The 18,991-nt window shown below is 40.1% G+C and overlaps 1 protein-coding gene across 5 annotated transcripts in view; it reads right to left on the bottom strand.

The window, feature by feature from the left end:
- The window catches only part of LOC311441842 (uncharacterized protein), a 148,318-nt gene that overhangs the window by 16,749 nt on the left and 112,578 nt on the right, over positions 1 to 18,991 (bottom strand). For 3 of the 5 annotated variants that reach the window (XM_084530416.1, XM_084530415.1, XM_084530418.1), the window contains exons 1-2: positions 12,695 to 12,779; positions 10,659 to 10,754 (exon numbers count right to left, since the gene is read on the bottom strand). In XM_084530416.1, coding sequence (XP_084386542.1) covers positions 10,659 to 10,718 — 60 coding nt within the window. In that variant the 5' untranslated portion in view covers positions 10,719 to 10,754; positions 12,695 to 12,779. Of the gene's footprint in view, positions 1 to 7,079; positions 7,320 to 10,658; positions 10,755 to 12,694 lie in introns of those variants that run through there. The other 2 variants (XR_014696248.1, XM_084530417.1) reach the window with 1 other exon arrangement.

The raw sequence follows: 18,991 nt of genomic DNA, 5'->3' as shown, positions 1-18,991 counted from the left end.
CACAGCACCCAGCAGTGGCAGAGAGCAGCCTGCAGGCTCGGGGGACGAGTATTCACCTTCACAGCCCATTGACAACTTGCTGCAGAACATAGGTTTCCCAAGGGCAATGTTTTTCCGTCCTGTGAAGGTGCAAAGCCCTTTGTCTTTCAGGAGAGCACAAAACACCTGCTACTTCTCTGAATACAACAAACTGTGTGCTGAAAATGCAAACTCCCTCTCTGGGAAGCTGGGCAGTTCATCCCAATCATTCTGACTGCCCATGCCAAGGTTTAGAGACAGAGCTGCAATGGGGCTCAGACAGAGTATGTCTAATGCTATCACAAAAATAGGCCAACACTGCCCTCCTATTTTTTCTTAGTAACTCGGTCCATCCCTTAGCACAGTGTAGTTTGTTAGTAACTTGTGGCTGGGCTCACTGACACCACCATATGGAAACAATACCCAAGAGGACAGATTCTTTTTTCTCTCAGTCACAGCGCGACAGCCTGTGCCCATCTATTACCCCTAATTTTGTGTGCAATGAAACAACAAGATCTCTGTGCTTTGCCAGTGCCACCTCATCTTTCATGGAGCTCGGGACTGGTCAGCAGCGCACTGAGTGTTGGAGCACCACAGAGAATTGCTGAGGCCTTGCAGCAGTGCTGTGCAGACTTCAGACCTATCTGTGGTTCCTGAATGCAACTGCTTTTATGAAATACAATTTGCACTTCTGGCCACAAAGCAAATGCAGTCCAGTAGGCCTAAGAATTTACCCTAGGAAAACAACATGACATGAAAAACAGTAATTGAACAGAAGTCTAAATGTAATAATTATATTTCATCACGCTAATTGGTGCAGCACATTACCAATAACAACCTGTACACAGAATGCTAAAACATCTCAGCACCTCTAGGCTCCTTGCCATGCAATCCATCCATGCAAGAGATGAGGTGGACAACTCCAGGTGATCCAATAAATCACAAAATCATCCTAATCTGCATTTGTGAATCAACACCTCTGACTCTCCTTCCTTCCGAATTAGGCCCATCAACCCTACAATGAAACAAACCATTTTGCCTTTGACTTACTAGGTCCAGAAGCAGCATCCTTTTAGATCGGGTCATTTGTGCCTGAGCTAAACCAGTCCAACTGCAAACATGAGCACGAGCTACCCAATTTGGACTCAGAACCACTCTTCCCAAATCCAAGAGCCTCTAGAGGAAAAAAAGGGAGGTGTTGGATTTGCAGGTCACCTCGATGCAGATGAGTTTATTGAAATCACAGTGAAAAGCTACTGTTGTGCAGTAGGTAATTTTCAAGTGTTAATAAAGCAGCCAGCTTTGCCAAGCAGCACCCCTGCTCCCAAGATCGCAGTAAATACTTGAGCATCTTGCCAAACTACAGTGTAAACAATGAAGCATTTTCTGTTATCAGAGCACAAAAAGCACTCTAACTAGTGCAACTTGCCCCTTAACTTCGTTCAAGGCACCCCCCAAACCATTTTCCCCTGGAAGGGAGGGCTCATTTCAGCAGGCAGCAGCCAGCCCTGGCTGGGAGAGCTGCAGGCTTGATGTTAATAAGGTGCTCTATGCCTGGAAGACCATAAAGGGAAAACGTTAACTAGGTGTTATAACGAGGGGATATGAAGTGGCACAAAGTGCGTAAATGTCACAAGCTCTCTATGAGGCCTCTGTGTTAATAACTCTTCCTCATCTTAGCCTCTCTGGGTAAAATCTTTTCCTTCTGCTGTTGCTACTTGTAAGCTATTTCGCTAACAAGAGTGAAAATAATCATTTCAGCAACGTGTATGGTGGCAGGTTTGCAGGCACAGCAGCGTAGATCACATCACTGGGGAGAAACGGGGAATACACATACAGCCTGATAACAAAAAGCAAACATGCATTTCTATAAAGAACTGCTTACAGAGTGCCACAAATGTTACAGATACCACATAAACTCTGCTTCCTGCCACCAGCACTTGCAGACTTGTGCTTACACACGTGCTGAACGCCCAGCACTCGGTCAATCCATGGGACAGATCCTATGGGTTCTGCTGCAGCACTGGGGCCATGATTGCCATTGGGCATGTCCTGAACCATTGTGCGAACAGAGACATTCACCACGCTGAGCGCTGCAAGGGGCAGGTAGCAACAGATAGAGCCCTGCTACAGAGACATACCAGATTATATTGCATCACAGAAGGAATATTTCTGGAAAGAAAAGGGCAGTCTTAAATTGTTGGAGAGAGAATTTGTTAAAGATGATATGATGAGATCGTAGGCATGTACCCAAAAGCTGCAGTCAAAACACACTTAAAATAAAGCCCTAAAACATTGACCCTAGCACTTTCAATGCATGTGCAAAGAATAATAATAATAATTAAAAAAAAAAAAATCACATTACATTGCTAGGGCCAAATATTTTATAGCAGTTCTTACAGACTACTTCAGTTACTAATTCCGGGTACAACCAGAAACTGCAGTTTAAAATCTCTGGGAGACCTCACAGCCCAGGCTGTGGAGGCTGTCCCCAAGCAGGCCCCGGGGAGTAGAAGCCACCACCCGGGGAGCAGCAGCAGTCCTGCGGGTGGCAGAAGGAGGCCGGCAGCCAGCTCACACACGTTTCAGTCCCAGGCTGCTGGGACTGCTGAAATATTCCTCTGTTTTACACGCAGTCTTATCTCTGCCGCGGACAGCAATATGAATTGCTTCACATAATGTTTTTTTGTTAATGAAAAGAGAGCTAAAGTGCTGTGCAGAGTACCTCCCCCCAGCTCTGACATTGTCATTGCTGCCTGTGATGAATTAGGGCTGTGCTTGAACCTAAAGACCAGCAAATTAACAGTTAATTAGGAGTTGATAAATAGCAGAGTCTCACAGACCCTCTGATTTAGCTTGTTTTTAGCTGCTGCCCTTCTCCCATATCTTGAAACAGCAAGTGTTTATGTGCTTGTAACAAGTGCCTGAGTGGCCTGCTATGTCTGCAGTTTGTCAGGGGACTGGGCCAAGCTCCCGCACCCCCTCCCACTTCACTTCACTAACATGACTCTGCTTGACAGAGCGGCCTTATCAATATTTAGCCCCAGGATAAAGAGATATGACACTGCTTTAAGGAAGAAATTACATCATGTGGCGAGAACGAGGGAAGTATTTCCTCTACAGTCTCTCAGTAAAGGTTTGCCATGGAGGCACTCTTGGTCATAGAGTTTCTTCTTACTGTGACTGATACCTCATCTTAATACATCAGACAAACTCTTGGCTCTGAAGAAAGATATCTAACTAACCTGAGGGGACTGGAATTCATCCATCCTCAAAGGCAGTTCGGCCAATTCCTACAGAAGTCACTGGAAGAACTCTAGTAGGAGCAGCTTCACACCATGAACCTCAGGTGGAGCACAAGCACTTTAATGAGGTCCTCATGTTTACCCCAAACAGGGTCACTGGGACTATTCAAATGCATGCTTCAGTTCTCCACATTCTCAAATGCTTTGACATGTAGGATTTTTCAGAGCTGAGCTATAACTATTAATGAAGACATCATTGTTATGTTGGGGAATAAATCTAATTTTCCATTTTTCTCCTTTTCTCTGTACACTTCAGGTGGAGCGTGATAGCCTCCTATATGTCTTGATAATGGTGGTGGATTTCTCCCCCTTTTAAATCAGAAGCTGAAGTGTATACATTTATGTCTGGGAGAAGTAAATAACATTGTCTATGTTTGGATAAAAACATTGTCTATGTCCTTCAAAAATATGTCCACAGTGAAAACTCTATCCAATCAAACACAACATTACCTGTATTTATAGCTCTGTAACACCGCAAGAAAGGACAGAAAAGTACTTCTTAGGGAAAGTGGTGCTTCAGGAGGGAAGGAAAGCAGGGTGCACAGGCTAAATTGGCAGGGGCTAATGAGAATAAACCACTCATCCTTAAAGGCTCTGCTCCAGCCAAGTGAAAACACATCACCTCGTCTTTTCACTAGGTCCCATTTTTATCTACCTGGTGGTTTCCTTGCTCTGCAGGGCATGGGGCCCTCAGCAGTTTACATATGCTGCACTGCCAATTACAGGAATTACTAGATTTGGCCAAAAGAGAGAATAGACACAAAACATTACTCTTAATTTGAAGGGGCCATACATTCATGAAGCAGGATCTAAAAGAACCCCTGTTACTAAATACATGAATCAACAAAATCCCTTAAGTGCCTTAAAGGTGATTAAACACACACTCAGATTAAATTAAATTCACTGTAGCTTTTACACATTTCTTTAAGTGATTTGAATAGGTTTGTTTTCCTTTGGAGAAAAGAAGAAAAAAAAAAAACACAGCAAAAACTGTCACATTCGTATGAGAGCACTGCTTCTCTCAATAAAGGCACATTCAATCAAATCCAGAAACCAACATTTAAATAACATTACAGCTGGTCTTAAACCAACAAGCAAAAAAGGTTGCAGCGAGGGAGTGATACGACCTTCCTCCCTAGTCCTGCTTTATGAAGAGAAGGGCACCACTGTTAAATAGAAGCAATTTACCAGCTTTCCTTTGGGAGTCTCTGTGGCTTTGCACTGCTAACACTTGGTTCTTAGTGCCATGCGATTGTTTCTTGTATTAGACTCACATACTTAAAGAAGCGAAAGAGATTGAACAATTACTTCAGAAATTATTAAACAGTTATTGGTCCCTGAAGTAAATTGCCATCTGCAATTATTAATATTCATCTTAATTAATAGTAGCCAATGGTAAATGGAATATCAGTTATCCTGTTCTCATCACTCATCCTCACTCACAGTACAACGTGTCAAGGGAACTGGCCTATGTCAAATTAATGCCTTTGCAGTGATAGATTTCATTTACCATCAACACTCAGAAACATAAGAATTAAGGAGTGGAAATAAAATCCAGGTTACTGAAAGAGTCAGCAGGAAATCCTTCTACAGGCTGGGAATGGATTTTGGACCAGGTCCTGTATGAACTGATCAGGGAATTCTCAGGCAGATTTTGTCTCTTATTCCTGTTCATCAATGTCCTGTAATGCTTTTCCTCAGTTTTGCTTGTTCCCCAGTGATCATATTCATGAATCTTTTTCATTTTTCTCCAGTTTTTTTTTCAAGTAAGAAACTAAGTTCCTCATATCAACAGCTAGAAAAAAGGTTTTCATCTCACTGCACACAACTGCTCGACCAATTTCTTGAGCATACACATAAATTTAAACAGAAGTTTTAAACTTATTTGTTCTTAAGGTTCTAGGAGATCCCTTTGACTGATGTCTGTGACTTTCCTCAAATTAGATGCCTTCAAGAAAATGAAGACTTACACTCACAGTAGCAAATGCAATCTTCAGTTATCAAACTCTTATTCTCATAGGATTAACACCATTCTGCAACATAGACCCTAAGTGTGTGGGGGAACAACTGGTGGTTATATTTAACCATGTAATTTGGACTCCCTGTTTAAGTAAAGGAAACAATAATGGTGGCCTTAATTGCAGAAATTACCAGTTACTTTGAGCTTGACATGTGCTTAATGACTAGGCGGATGGAAACACTAAACCTAATGCCACTTGGCAGACAATTGGAACTGATAATCACCTCTATAAAAGCTATTGATGGTAATCTGTTATGAACAGATTTGGCTAATTCTGAGCAGAAGTGGTTTTATTACTTAGCTTTAAGACACAGCTTCCAGTAGATAGACAGTAATGGAGTGAGTATTCGCATACCATATAAAACAGAAACATAGATCCTGTAAAGAAAACTAAGTACTAAGAAGCAATGTTGTTTCTATCACTATTGTTTTCATAGAGGCTGCTTACTTTCAAGTAATAATGCACTACACATCATTATCTGCCTTATATTGATTACCACATGTAATGTATTCCATGTGCTATTTGTGCTTCAGTAACACAGACTAGTAACACAATGGTCTAACATGCTTCAAGACATTGTGATGAAGTGTGCTGATAAGATGTGCTGTGCAGTACAAAAACCGGATCTGTCCCCTCAAGCAGGAAAGAACCCACAGCAAAGCTAAGTTGCCATTTGGTGAAGTTGCCTTTTGTGGAAGAAAAGCACTAGAAGGGGTAATTGTAGGACTGATATTGAACAGATCAGTATCAGTGGATATCCCAGGTGAATTTTCTTATGTGAAAGCATGCAGAAGGGCTTACCCAAGTCTGTCTTGTTTCTTTGATTTCTGTCTCCCCAACAGCTTGGCCAGCATTGTTATTTTTTATTCTTAAAAATTAATTCAGCATGATTCATAACACGTAATTTGTATAGACAGTCTTGCTCCTTCCCAATCAAAATATTAATAGGATCCTTTGAACATTTTTCCTATGCAGAGCCATAGGAGAATGTGATATTTGGAGGAAACGTATAATCATTGGTATCATTTTTCCTGATCTGTTCTGTAAAGGAGTTCCTATTCACTTGGGCAAAGTAGCCTATGCAGTACTCTAACAGGTTCCAGTGTTACCTTGGGATTAGTTAGAATCCCTTCCTAGGTAAAATAAAGAAAACAGGTGAAAAACTATTACTACACTTGTGCATGGTTCTCTATGTTCTCTGTTTCCATTTTGCTGCCAAAACTTGCAGCATCTGGCATGCTTTGGCAGCTTGTTGGGGTACATCATCTGCCTTTGGTGTGGTTTACTGCTTTGGGCTTGGAGTTTGCTCTGCTCGTTTATCTCCGTGTGCTAACCGTAGAACAGGTATATGCTACCAAATTTAGCCTGCGTAGGAGACCTTGGCAGAGACTGCAGGCATCCTTTAGGGAGGACACGCATTTAAAATCCCTTTTATGGAAACATTGCTTGGAAGCCCAGATTAACCAGGTGAAGACCAACAAACTCACTGGATTGTGTTATTGTCTTGCAGAAAGGAGAGTATGTATGAAAGTCTTAGTGTAAAAGATAAAACGCTTGCCCTTGAAATGTAACAGGGTTCTTTAACGTTAAAAACAATTTCCAACTGTTGTGAAAAATACTATTGACAAATTCCATACAGTTTTATTCTGATATTCTGAGCACTTCTATAAGTTAGCTATGAAATCGCAGCACAGACAATCAATCCAAAATGCAAAAAATTTCTTGTGTTTCTTACCATCTGCTTGAAGTTATTATATTCCTTGCTTGAAGAATTATATTCCTAGATGACTCTGAAATTTGTTTCAGCTTTGATTCCTTGCTATTTTATCACTTGGAGGACAATAAAGATTTGGAGGTTTCATGCAAAAGACTGTTCTTGTTTCCATGCCTTCATAGCACAACAATACCCAGGTTTTCCACGTAACTTGTTCCTGGCAGGTGCAAAGCCCCTCTAAAAGGTGAGTATAATTTACCACTGTAACAAAAAAATAAAGGTAGAGAAAGTGACTTGCTCAAAGGCATTTTGCAGGCCATTAAGTAAGCTAGCAACTGAACTTTTATTTATTTTAATAGGGTTTCTCACCTATGATTGATTTTAATGGGGCTTCTCATGTAGAAATGGGTCACCTGTGAATAGCAGGGGCATATTCTTCCTGGCTGCAACTTCAACAATTTTAGTGGAAGCAGAAGCAGTAGGACAGGCAGCTAAATTGAGGCTCTGACATAACTTCCCCAGGTAAAACTTTCAGAAACAGCTATTTGACCTAGGTGATTTTGGCATCCAGTCCAGGAGACTCAGGTATACCTAAGTCACAGAACCAGCCTTCTTCTGTTTACAATATCTGAAAGACATTAACCTGGTAAGTGAAAAAAGCCACATGATAAACCCCAAATTGTTTTGCTAACCAAGCAAAAGGTTGAGGTAGCACTTTGAGGTAAACTGGAGTTCTTTAGACATCCATCATTATTTAAACACCTTATATTAAAGCCAGCAAAAACTTGCGTAAGTCTTTAACAGCTTCTCTGTAGTCAATGGGAAGTCAGGCAGCACACACCAATAAATGATGCACTGTAATATGTGAAACAAGGCTTTGATGAAATAAACTTGCCATGTTAGGCACTCATGCTAGTGCATATCTTGCTTGCATCTTATTTCAGTGCCCTTTTCTCTGTGTGTTGCAGTGACATACTGGGTGTTATTCATTGGTTTGAATAAGCCAAAGCCAGGATCAGTGGATCTGGACCATCCAATGAAGGATGCAACATCAGAAAAAAAGCATTAGGAGGTAAAGTGGAACCCCAAAAGGCTATGAATATACATATCTAAGTACCTCTCGGGGCTTTGCTCTGCTATGCAGATGCCATGTACTGAAATCCTCCTCTTGAGTCTATGTTGCATGTTGGAAATAGCATTGTGCAAGGTGGTCCTGGTGTAACTTTCTAAAATCTGGACTTTTACCTCAAAGGGTATGACACTGCAAGGCTGATTGCCAGAGCTGTTGAAATCAATGAGATAACTGCAAACACATCTGGAAGCCCAAACATGAGCAGCTGTGACTAACTCACAGGCCTGCAATGGAAATACATTATATTTGGTATTTAATTCCAGCTTGGAGATGGGAGGACTGTCAACTTCAACGTGCTGAAAAGCAAAGGCCAGAACAAAAGTGGTATTATTCTACAAAGCAGCACTCCAAATAGGAACATTGCTTGTGACATCTACGTGGGGATATATGAGGGATGAAAGAAAAAATCACTTTGTTAAGTAATACCAGATTTAGTTCAGGAAGACAATGTCGCCAAAATGCTTTCTGTTAAAGTATGCTGCTGAAATAAACACTGGAAAAGGCAAGCAGAAAATGCATTGAGCAGAAAGACAAAAAGAGAAATGTTGTTATTTATTTATTTATTGTTCTGGTAACTTGCTACAAACCTTTTGGCCAACTTTTCTGCACTGGTGTAGCTTTAGAAATATAAAGGTTGATTAATAAGAAAGATTTAGAGTCATATTTCTGTCTAGCCCAAAATTCTTCACTTGGTACAGCTAACTTTCACTAGCATGTAAAGGAAAATGAAAGCTAAAAGAATGACCAGAAGGGGGCCAGTGGAAAATACGTATTTTCAGTCACAAACTCAGGATAGAAATAAATGGTGGAATACAAATATGCATATGAATGGAATAAAAAAAAATAGATAAAAATAAACACAATAAAATTTGCTACTTTGGAGATTTTAATAGGCAGCATATCTACCTAATCATTAAAAGAGAACATTAAAATAATTTTTAAAGGCCATTAAGTAAAGGCATGAATTATATAAATCAATTTAATAGAGAAATAGCTTTTGGGAAAAGTAAAATGCTATGATAAAGAAGATAATGCTATGATAAAAAAAGCCTTCACACTTGGGAGCTGCTGTAACAAGCAGCCCAACTCCTTCAACCTCTCCCACAAACATTCTGCATTGAGAGCAAATACGAAAGTTTTCATCCCAAAGGAGTTACATGTCTGAATAAAGATGAAGCATGAGAAAAGGGAAGATAATAGTGCAAATCCAAATATAACCTTCCCCAGACATCAGTCATTTGCCAAACTACAAATCTTGACATAACAAAAATGCTAGTAATAGAAGCTGAACACCAGGTTCTCGATTTTAAAGGACAAATTTTATAGTTAAAAATCCTTTCCATGCAGAGAACGAAAATTTTCACTTTTCTACTTCGAGAACCAAGCCTTGTCGCCTGTAGCCCTGCGTTTGTTCCAAACAGGTACGGCTGGAATCGTCTTCCCTCTGCCCAGCAGCCCACCTGGCTGCCCTCAGAAGAAATTCTGCACAGAGCCCTCTGAAAGCACTCCTGAAGCCTTGGTAAGACTGGAAAGGTTCCACCTTTCCCTTGCAGTTTTGCCCTGCCCTGCTGTGGACCTGATCTGGATGAAGCTCAGCTAGGGAACTAACAATAGCCATATCACCTTTCCAACCACGAGACCTCTAACAACAAGGGCAACAACTGTTTCTTTCTTTCATCCTCTCCTGCCTGAAAATCAGTTTCCCCTTATTGCATTATCCCCTTCCATCCACCAAAGCCGTCACACGTCCAAGAGCAGAGGTCTTCACCGACATTTGGCAGCCGGCCATGCCATGCTCAGGCTGGCATTGCAGTAGGGACTCTCATGCCCACTAGGTACGTCCAGTGGCAGCAATACTACTGCAAAGTGTTTTTCAGGGTTATTTCTTGGCAAGTCCAGCTATGTAAAAGAACTCAAGCTTGGGCTATTTTTGGCTTTCAGCTGTTAGCAGGTCCCTCTTTGCAGATTCTCAGTAATGCCAAGATGGGCAACTAACTCTCCTCCATTTCAATGCACGTAAGCCATGTTAGTTAAAACTAGCTTCGGCAACAGTTTGAATTGTTTTACACTAGAGAGAAAAGTCTGCCACAGAAGAAAGGAGAAAGCCATCAGCCAACAGAGTGGGGTCTTCAGCTGCCTCTCAGCTCTGTATATGTGTCAGCAAAACAAAACCCCTTACCAGAAAGCCAGACCTTGCACTTACTCACTGGATGGCAGGATGGGTACGAAATTTTCGCCACACAAATTCATCTACAAAAAATTTCACTTCCAAATATGCTTGAAGTATAACTATCCACTGAATATTGCTTGGTGCTTTTAAGAGTGAGAACTGCTTTATAAATGCACCCCTGACAGTGCCATAAGTAATGTATGCAGGGGGCAAGTTTGCTGTGAAGGAGGAGTTGAGAATTTGTTGTGAAAGGTAGGAGACAGCCCAGTCACCAAGTAATTAGAAATAATTCCCATACCTCATTCCAGGCAGGAGCCAAACTCTTCATTTTGCCTAGGCTGTAGGCAGTGAGATCCATGGGCAGGGGCAGTCAGCCAGTGTGCTGGAAACCTGTCTGTGGCACAACAGCCCCATTGAGAGGGGAACTGGATAAATACACAAGCAAATTCTTTGTTTCCCTTCAAAGCATCCAATTCCAAAATAATCTACCAGGGAAAAATCTAAAAAGTAAGCCAGCAGCAATAGATATTATCAGCAGATATCATCATGAAATTCAACACAGCCTAGCTCCAGCTTTGATCTTACCGATTTTTAGGAATTTGAAAGATTTTTTTTACACACACATGCTTTCTCAACAAAGACTAAAAAAACACCCACACAACTCTTTAGCTTTTTTAACATGTAGATTTGTTTCTAAATGCAAGTAATTGCTGCTCTAAAATGGGAGCTAAAATTCTATCTACTCTTTTTGTTAAATATTATTAATTTGGGGTAGGATACTTTACTGTGTGATGTTGAGGCTATGCCTCAATTACATCCCACTTCAACATAGTCAGACAGTTCTGCCTCTGTGCTTGCTTCTTAAATTACCTGATGCCCAACTGACAATCCAAGCCCATCTCAGACAGCCTAAATCAGATTTACAGTTTGTAGATATCAGTTAATAAAAAATACTGACTATGGCTTTATGATTTAAAGAAAAAAAGTAAATTTTTGGACATATCATTAATGTCTAAATCAGAAAATGTATATGGCCATTAATCACTAGTAATAATTTGAGACTGGATGATACAGAATCACAGAATCACAGAATTTTCTAGGTTGGAGGAGACCTCAAGATCATCGAGTCCAACCTCTGACCTAACGCTAACAGTCCCCACTAAACCATTTCCCTAAGCTCTACATCTAAATGTCTTTTGAAGACTTCCAGGGATGGTGACTCCACCACTTCCCTGGGCAGCCTGTTCCAGTGCCTCACAACCCTTTCAGTGAAGAAGTTCTTCCTAACATCTAACCTAAAACTCCCCTGGCTCAACTTAAGCCCATTCCCCCTCATCCTGTCACCAGGCACGTGGGAGAACAGGCCAACCCCCACCTCGCTACAGCCTCCCTTGAGGTACCTAAAAAGAGCGATAAGGTCGCCCCTGAGCCTCCTCTTCTCCAGGCTGAACAAGCCCAGCTCCCTCAGCCACTCCTCGTAGGACTTGTTCTCCAGGCCCCTCACCAGCTTCGTCGCCCTTCTCTGCACCCGCTCAAGCACCTCGATGTCCTTCTTGTAGCGAGGGGCCCAAAACTGAACACAGTACTCGAGGTGCGGCCTCACCAGAGCTGAGTACAGGGGGACGATCACCTCCCTAGCCCTGCTGGTCACACCGTTCCTGATACAAGCCAGGATGCCGTTGGCCTTCTTGGCCACCTGAGCACACTGCTGGCTCATATTCAGCCGACTATCCACCATCACTCCCAGGTCCTTCTCTGCCTGGCAGCTCTCCAACCATTCCTCTCCCAGCCTGTAGCTCTGCTTGGGGTTATTGCGCCCCAGGTGCAGGACCCGGCACTTGGCCTTGTTGAACTTCATGCAGTTGACCTCAGCCCATCGGTGCAGCCTATCCAGATCCTCCTGCAGAGCCTTCCTACCCTCGAGCAGATTGACACACGCACCTAACTTGGTGTCATCTGTGAACTTACTGAGGGTGCACTCGATGCCCTCGTCCAGATCATCGATGAAGATATTAAAGAGGACACCTATGGAGATCACCCCGACCAAACCCTCTGTTTGAACCAGGCTCAAGTACATCAAGTTTCTTAGGGATGTGTCAAGTCAGGTTCTGATTGCCTCCAAGGATCAGACCCTAAGACCTCTCTGGGCAGCATGTTCCAGTGACTGGAACTGTAAAAGTATTTTTTTTATGTTTAAGTAGAATGCCCTGCCCTTCAGCTTATGCCCATTGCCTCTCATCCTATCACTGGACACCACTGAGAAGAGCCTGACTCCATCTTTGTCACCATCTCCCATCAGGTCTTTACACACACTAAGAACCCCCTGAGCCTTACCTTTGCGAAATTCAGAAGCTGGAGAATGAACTCCCCTGCTTATTTAATAACCATGACTTCATAAATGCATACAGGTGGATCTGAGATCTTACCCATGGCAACCTCATCAGCTCCCTAAAAGCTTTCATCAGCTCTAGAGTGTGAGGCAGTCTCAAACACGATGCTTTCACTAGAGCCTGCCATTCACTGCAGCAACGTGATAACTCGTGATTGGTACTTCCAGTGTGAGGCAATACCCTAGATCACAGGTATTACTGTTTAGAGGAGAACAGTCAAATGTAAACTCCAAGACTATTCTGGAGGTATCTGGACCTTCTCAATGCAATCCTTTTTCTCTCACTAGAAAACAAGTTACAAAATACACTGGCAAACAGTATAAAAGCCATGCACTTATAACTGACTTCAAAGGCAAGTGTGTGCTGCATGCGTGCTGTTTGTCTTTGGTTCCCCGAAGATTTACAATGGCACCAATTAATTAAGCTCAACACCCGTACTTAAAAATGTATGAGTGAAATACTAAAATAATGAAATAAAACATTGTTTGATGGAACTATTTTCCTTGCCTTCTGATTTATGATCCTTAGTATTTACAATATCTAGGCAATTCTTCTGTGCATTGGGCCTAGAGCTTGTTTTGAGGAGATGATTCACAGAATTATTTGCCTGCGGAGTCTTGGTTATTAGACAAATGTGAAATATTAGGAAAAGCATCATAAATCACAAATGTTAGCTACACTGCAACCCTAAATATCAGGGCAAGGTTTTGTTTTATTCCTGTACATGAGATTCAGGCCTAAACACCACTACAGGTCAGAGATTCTTTGTTCAGAAATATGGGACTATGAACAAAAAAAAATTTGAGGGTCTAAATGGTCTGAATTTTTGGGTAGACCTGTGTGGTGCCAGGAGTTGGACTTGGGTCCCTTCCAACTCGGGATATTCTATGATTCTATGAAAACCACAAATACACGATACTGAAAAATGCACCATATTTAAATGTTAACTGTGTATTTTTCAGCTGCTGATTTCACGGCTGTTAATCAAATCAAAATGGGCAACATTGGTAACAAAAGCACAGATATTCTGCTCTGTGATATCTTTAAAATACCTCCCCATTTGACCAAACATATCCAGAACTGTGCAACTTTTATGTGCATATATAATGTAATATAAAAACTAAAAATCATATCCATATGAACATTATTACTGGATATAGCCCAGGACAATGCTAGTGGGAGATGAGAGCATAAAAAAAAAAAATTAAAAAAAATCATGGATTACATTCTTCACCTTTTTATTATACACAGAATTCTAGTATCTATAATGTTTTAAAGTACTTATATACACTATAGTCTAATATGATTTATTTGGTTATTGCAATAACATTTTAGTGCCATTTTATCTGAGAGTTCATGGAATGTTTTAAAATCCAAGCCTAATGGAAGCCAATCAATCATCACATTTTCAAAGAACAAATTATTTAAGTTTTTGTACTACACGGAGCTAATCACTGCACAGAGATATCCTATTGTTTTGACTGATGTCATTCATTTTTCTTTAGGCTGACCTGATTGATAGTCTAAGTGCTGAAGTTAACCAGACAAATGGATATGTACTTCTGGGGTATTTCCAGTCCAGCTGCCTTTTTAGCACTAAAAACTGCATATGCCTGATAGCAACGTGCAGCTGCTCCTGCTCATACAATTGAAATTAAAGTCTGGAACTGAAAGTGACAGCCTACACTTTTTCCTCTTACATTAAGGATTTTGTCCATGATGCCTCTAAGCAATCACCAGTTATAAATGAGCTGTATTAAATCCATGTCTATATTTGACTATGTGGTGGCCTGGTTTCCAAGTTCCCACTTTCACATCTTAAAACACTTATTAATAGCACTGCTGAGACACCCAAGTGTCCATTTCTTCCTGTCCTTTGTGAGCTGGAATCCAATGCTGTGTCATATTAAGGCTGCTGCTTTCGATAATCAGAAAAATCCCCAACATGCCAAAAACTAGCTAGACTTCATCAGCGGAACTGACTAACTGAAGTCAGTTGGATGATTACATGATTAAGACGAGCAAAATTTGGCTTATTGCATGCAAAATCTTCAGTAATAGGAATGCAAACTTCCCTAAAGCCTGTGAAACCTAACACAAGACATTTCCAGCCCAAAGTACTGACGAGATTCTTTTACTCTAATGTATTATGTTACTTCTTTATTGGCTGACATGTACTATAAAAAGTTTTAGGAAAGGTTCACATGAAGAATTAAAGGAAAAGCTTGCATATCCATGATTTTTCATTTATGCAGTCATTGGACCAAATATATCTCTGGTTCCAAGCATTCACAGTCAAAGCCATTAAAGCACAGATATGTTTGGCCTTTAAGCTATGACAGACAACATAAGCAAGTTATACAAGTTTCTGGTTGTTTAATCTAAATTTACATTTTGAAGTCTGTCCCAGCATTTGCACTGAAGAAAGTATCAGTATTGTTCTTTTTTGCTGCTAATGGGAAAAGTTTTCAGCCTCTGGTACTACATGAGCAAATCCACCAGTTTTTTGACTAAGGAAAGAACAGACACTTGCAGAGCAATTTCTAACCAAAACCCCATTCTCTACTGTTTTCGTGAAATGGACAAACTAGATTTAGAAGGAACTCTGTCTCGTGCCCATGGAGCACCTCTCGTGTCATGCTTTTAAAGGCTGGCTTCCGCTTTACGAGCGTACATTTTGCTATAAAACCAGGAAGCTGAAAACCAAAATATACTTTTTATATACAGGCATCTCTTTCTAAGTATCACTGGCAAAGCTACTGCTTTGACTTAATTTGCAATTACATCAAGTACGAACAGGCAATATACTCCAAGTCCCATTGCCTGCAAGAAGCATGTTTACAGTATAGGGACTGCCAATACTCCATAATAAGGCTTTTGCAAATGGAATTTTAACTGTGCGCCACCTGACAGAAGCACTCATATATAGTTTGAACAGTAATTATGTTATTCTTGTAAAAAAATCTGCCCTGTAAGCTGTGACCTAAAGGTCACTGCTGCTGTACAAGAAAAATAACAGTAAAACAAAAGGCAAGTACAAAGAATTACAAAAAACAATTGCAAATATTAGTCCCAGTAAAAATAACACAGCTATAATAAACACTGACACATCATTTAATTTTACCATTACTAACAATTTTTAAAAATACTATAAATCAGTCTGATGCTGCCTGTCATGAGTTTAATGAAATTTTACTGGAAGCTACCTTCACTGGAAAAAAGCACTTCCAATTTCTGCAATGGTTTTTCAGAGACCAGGCCAAATGGCTCACCAACCACAGAAATGTCATGAATACTATAAAGGAAAGCAATGTGAAGAAGGTATTTTCAAACTATGTGTGTTGAAGGAGCAAGTATATTCATAAGGATAAAATCCTGCTTCCCTTAAAATCAATTAGACATTTTACTGCTTAGCCTAAGGTTCTGATGCCACAGGAGCTATTTATTTTTGCAGTCATTCTTGTAACCAAGAAATGGCACACTCTACTGCTATTAAATCACATTTTGCTTAGGCCAAATTACCACAACACAAATATTTTCAAGTGACAAAAATCTATCAATTTAAAATATGAATTCAGCCCCAACCTGAGGATGAGTCCATGCATGTTCAGTTGATACCTGACATACATGTATGCCTACTGCAGACACTGTCACAATGTTCATTTGGCAAACTGGAAAATACTGGACTAAGCTTCACATTTACTCTAAAATTTCATATCAAAGCACCTGTTCTCATTTAAGGAAAAAAAAATAAAACCCACAATTTTGTATATAGTTAATAAAACACCCATATTTAGTAAGTACATTATGAAAAGAAAAACTTTTTGCAAGTACATAGCACCTAGGCCTATGAGGTTTCTATGAAAGTGAAAGTTTCTATGAAAGTTTCTATGAAGCTGAGTGAACATTTAATGCTTTTCCTGCTGATTTCCCTTCTGTCTTTTATCCTTTTATTTATACATATATTCTGGTTTTGAGATATCTCTAGACTTCACAAAGGCAACAAAATCCCTACAAAATTATTTAAGGTCTTCCTGAAAAATAGTGACTGAAAATTGGACATATTTCCTTCCCATATGAATGCTTCACAGGGAAGCTTTCTGTCATTCCTCCCTGTACAAGTGAGATTACACTGCTCCTCACCTTTGCACAAATCCTGTTATTCCACCCTGGTCTGAGAGCCTCGATGAAGCCAGTAGAGTTGAAATACCAACAGAAGGCAGACCATGCAGTGTATTTCTTGTATTTTTCTTGAAGATCCTAAACTGAGACAGCATTACATAGAGCAGAGCTATATACATTAACATATTAGTATTGCTGGCTGTAGCATTTGCCAAGGAGTTGGACAGATTAGACAAATCTTGATTAAGGTGGATCAAAATGATTAGGTTTGAAGTGTCCAGCGAGCATTTACTTGATATAGTACAGTAAGTAGTTATATAGTGGAATTTCAGAGCAAAAATATCACATCAAAAGTCAACCGTTGACTGGAATTTTAAACAGCCGCTGCTTAAAATGTGACAGGATTTCGCTTAGACTTTTGCTTAGTATGGAGAACAAGAATTTTAAAAACTGTAAAAGCAAGGCCCTGCAAAGCACAAAATACAGATACTCTCAACTCACCGAATAAGTAAAGGACTCGTTTCATAGCTGGGATACATTTAAGGTCAGGATAAGTTATTCCACATGGAAGTGGACAAGACACTCCCCATCTTTGGCTGGCAGCTACTTTATATCCACAAGGTCTCCTGCCTTCATCACAGCTTTGCCCTGGGGTCTGGTTGTCTTGTCATTCTTGTTCTGCCAAAACATTTATTTAGTTTTGACAAAAGGCATTTTGCCACAGGATGAAACTGCTTTTGATGAGTTTTATCATACTTCTGGCCATGAGTCCCTATTTTACAAACAGCTTATGGTGCACAGATAGCTGTGTGAGAATGTCTTATTGTACAAGCACTCCTTTAATTTTTTTTTCCATCTTTAATAAGAAAAATGCTCATTGTAGCATTAATGAAGACAAACTAAAATAGCACGCTTCAGTTCGTACACTGCAGTGGAGGTTCTGATACCCAAAAAAAACTGTGTTTTTCCCTGGTGACTAAGAGTTGAGCTTTCACAGGCATTTTGTATTTTGCATTCAAAGAAAAAATGTTCAGATTTGTTTCAAGACTTGGAGATGGATCTGAGGAAGAAAAAATGATAATCTTTCATAAAGATGATCTTTCATAAATGAATTACTCTGAACCTTTCACCCTCTAATTTTTAAATTCAGTCCTATATTATGTCTCCTTTGGTTCCACTGAGAGAGGTTCAGAAGATCTGCTTGTACTAGCTTTATACTTTATTTGTTTCTTTCTTTTCATCTCTGTAAAACATACAACATCCAAAAATTAGCACCAGGACTTTTTAAATGTATATATTTCTATATAATTAAGCAATTAAGTTCAACTTCTTTGAATGTATACACCGATAAAGGTATCGATTTTAGAGTCCAAGAAGCAGCAAGAAAACAAAACTTTTAAGGAGCCACAAACATTGAAACAAGAAAGGACTTTTACAATGATCTCTCTTGACTTCCTGTAAAACTTATCTCTCATAAAGAACTTCAACACCTGCACAGCCTAAAGCAAATTTATAATAATCTGCTGAACACCTTTAAGGAAAACACAGTTTTTGTGCAAGAATTTCAAATGAAGCTATCACTACATATACACAGGCAATGAGTATATTCCAGTAGTCACTTAGCAAAAAAATGTGCAATTTTCCCTTCCCTAGTACAACTTCCTGAGCAGCTTTTTCTCAGCCTACTCTGTTTTCTCATTCGTAATTGTGTTTTATTTGTCATGATGGCTAGGTTAATCTGGTTCCTGTTACAACTTCTCTGAATAAAAAATATCAGGTCATAGTTTATAAATATATGTGGCAAAATGGAAAGCTTTCCTGGGAAGTATGGAATATGAGTATGGAATGATGGCAACTTCTGTTAAGAGTAACTTTTTTTTATGCCTGTTAAAATTTTAGTTGCTATATTTTTTCCACCTACAAAGCTAACCAAAAAATGCCCCCTGCACCAAAACCTGTGATTTTTATCTAATATCAGTAGACATCACCAGCGTTTGTGTGTTCAGCAGGGCAATGTGAATTTATCTGGTATGCGTTTGAGAAAGAGACGTTAAGTTTAATGTTGCAATCATCCAAAGCAGCTTCACACGTAAAGCAGAGCATCTATGCTGGGTTTGCA

The sequence above is a fragment of the Aythya ferina genome (assembly GCF_964211825.1).
Source record: "Aythya ferina genome assembly, chromosome: 10".
Lineage (NCBI taxonomy): Eukaryota > Metazoa > Chordata > Aves > Anseriformes > Anatidae > Aythya > Aythya ferina.
The sequence above is the reverse complement of the archived record's forward strand: the minus strand, read 5'-3'. Positions and strand labels throughout refer to the sequence as shown.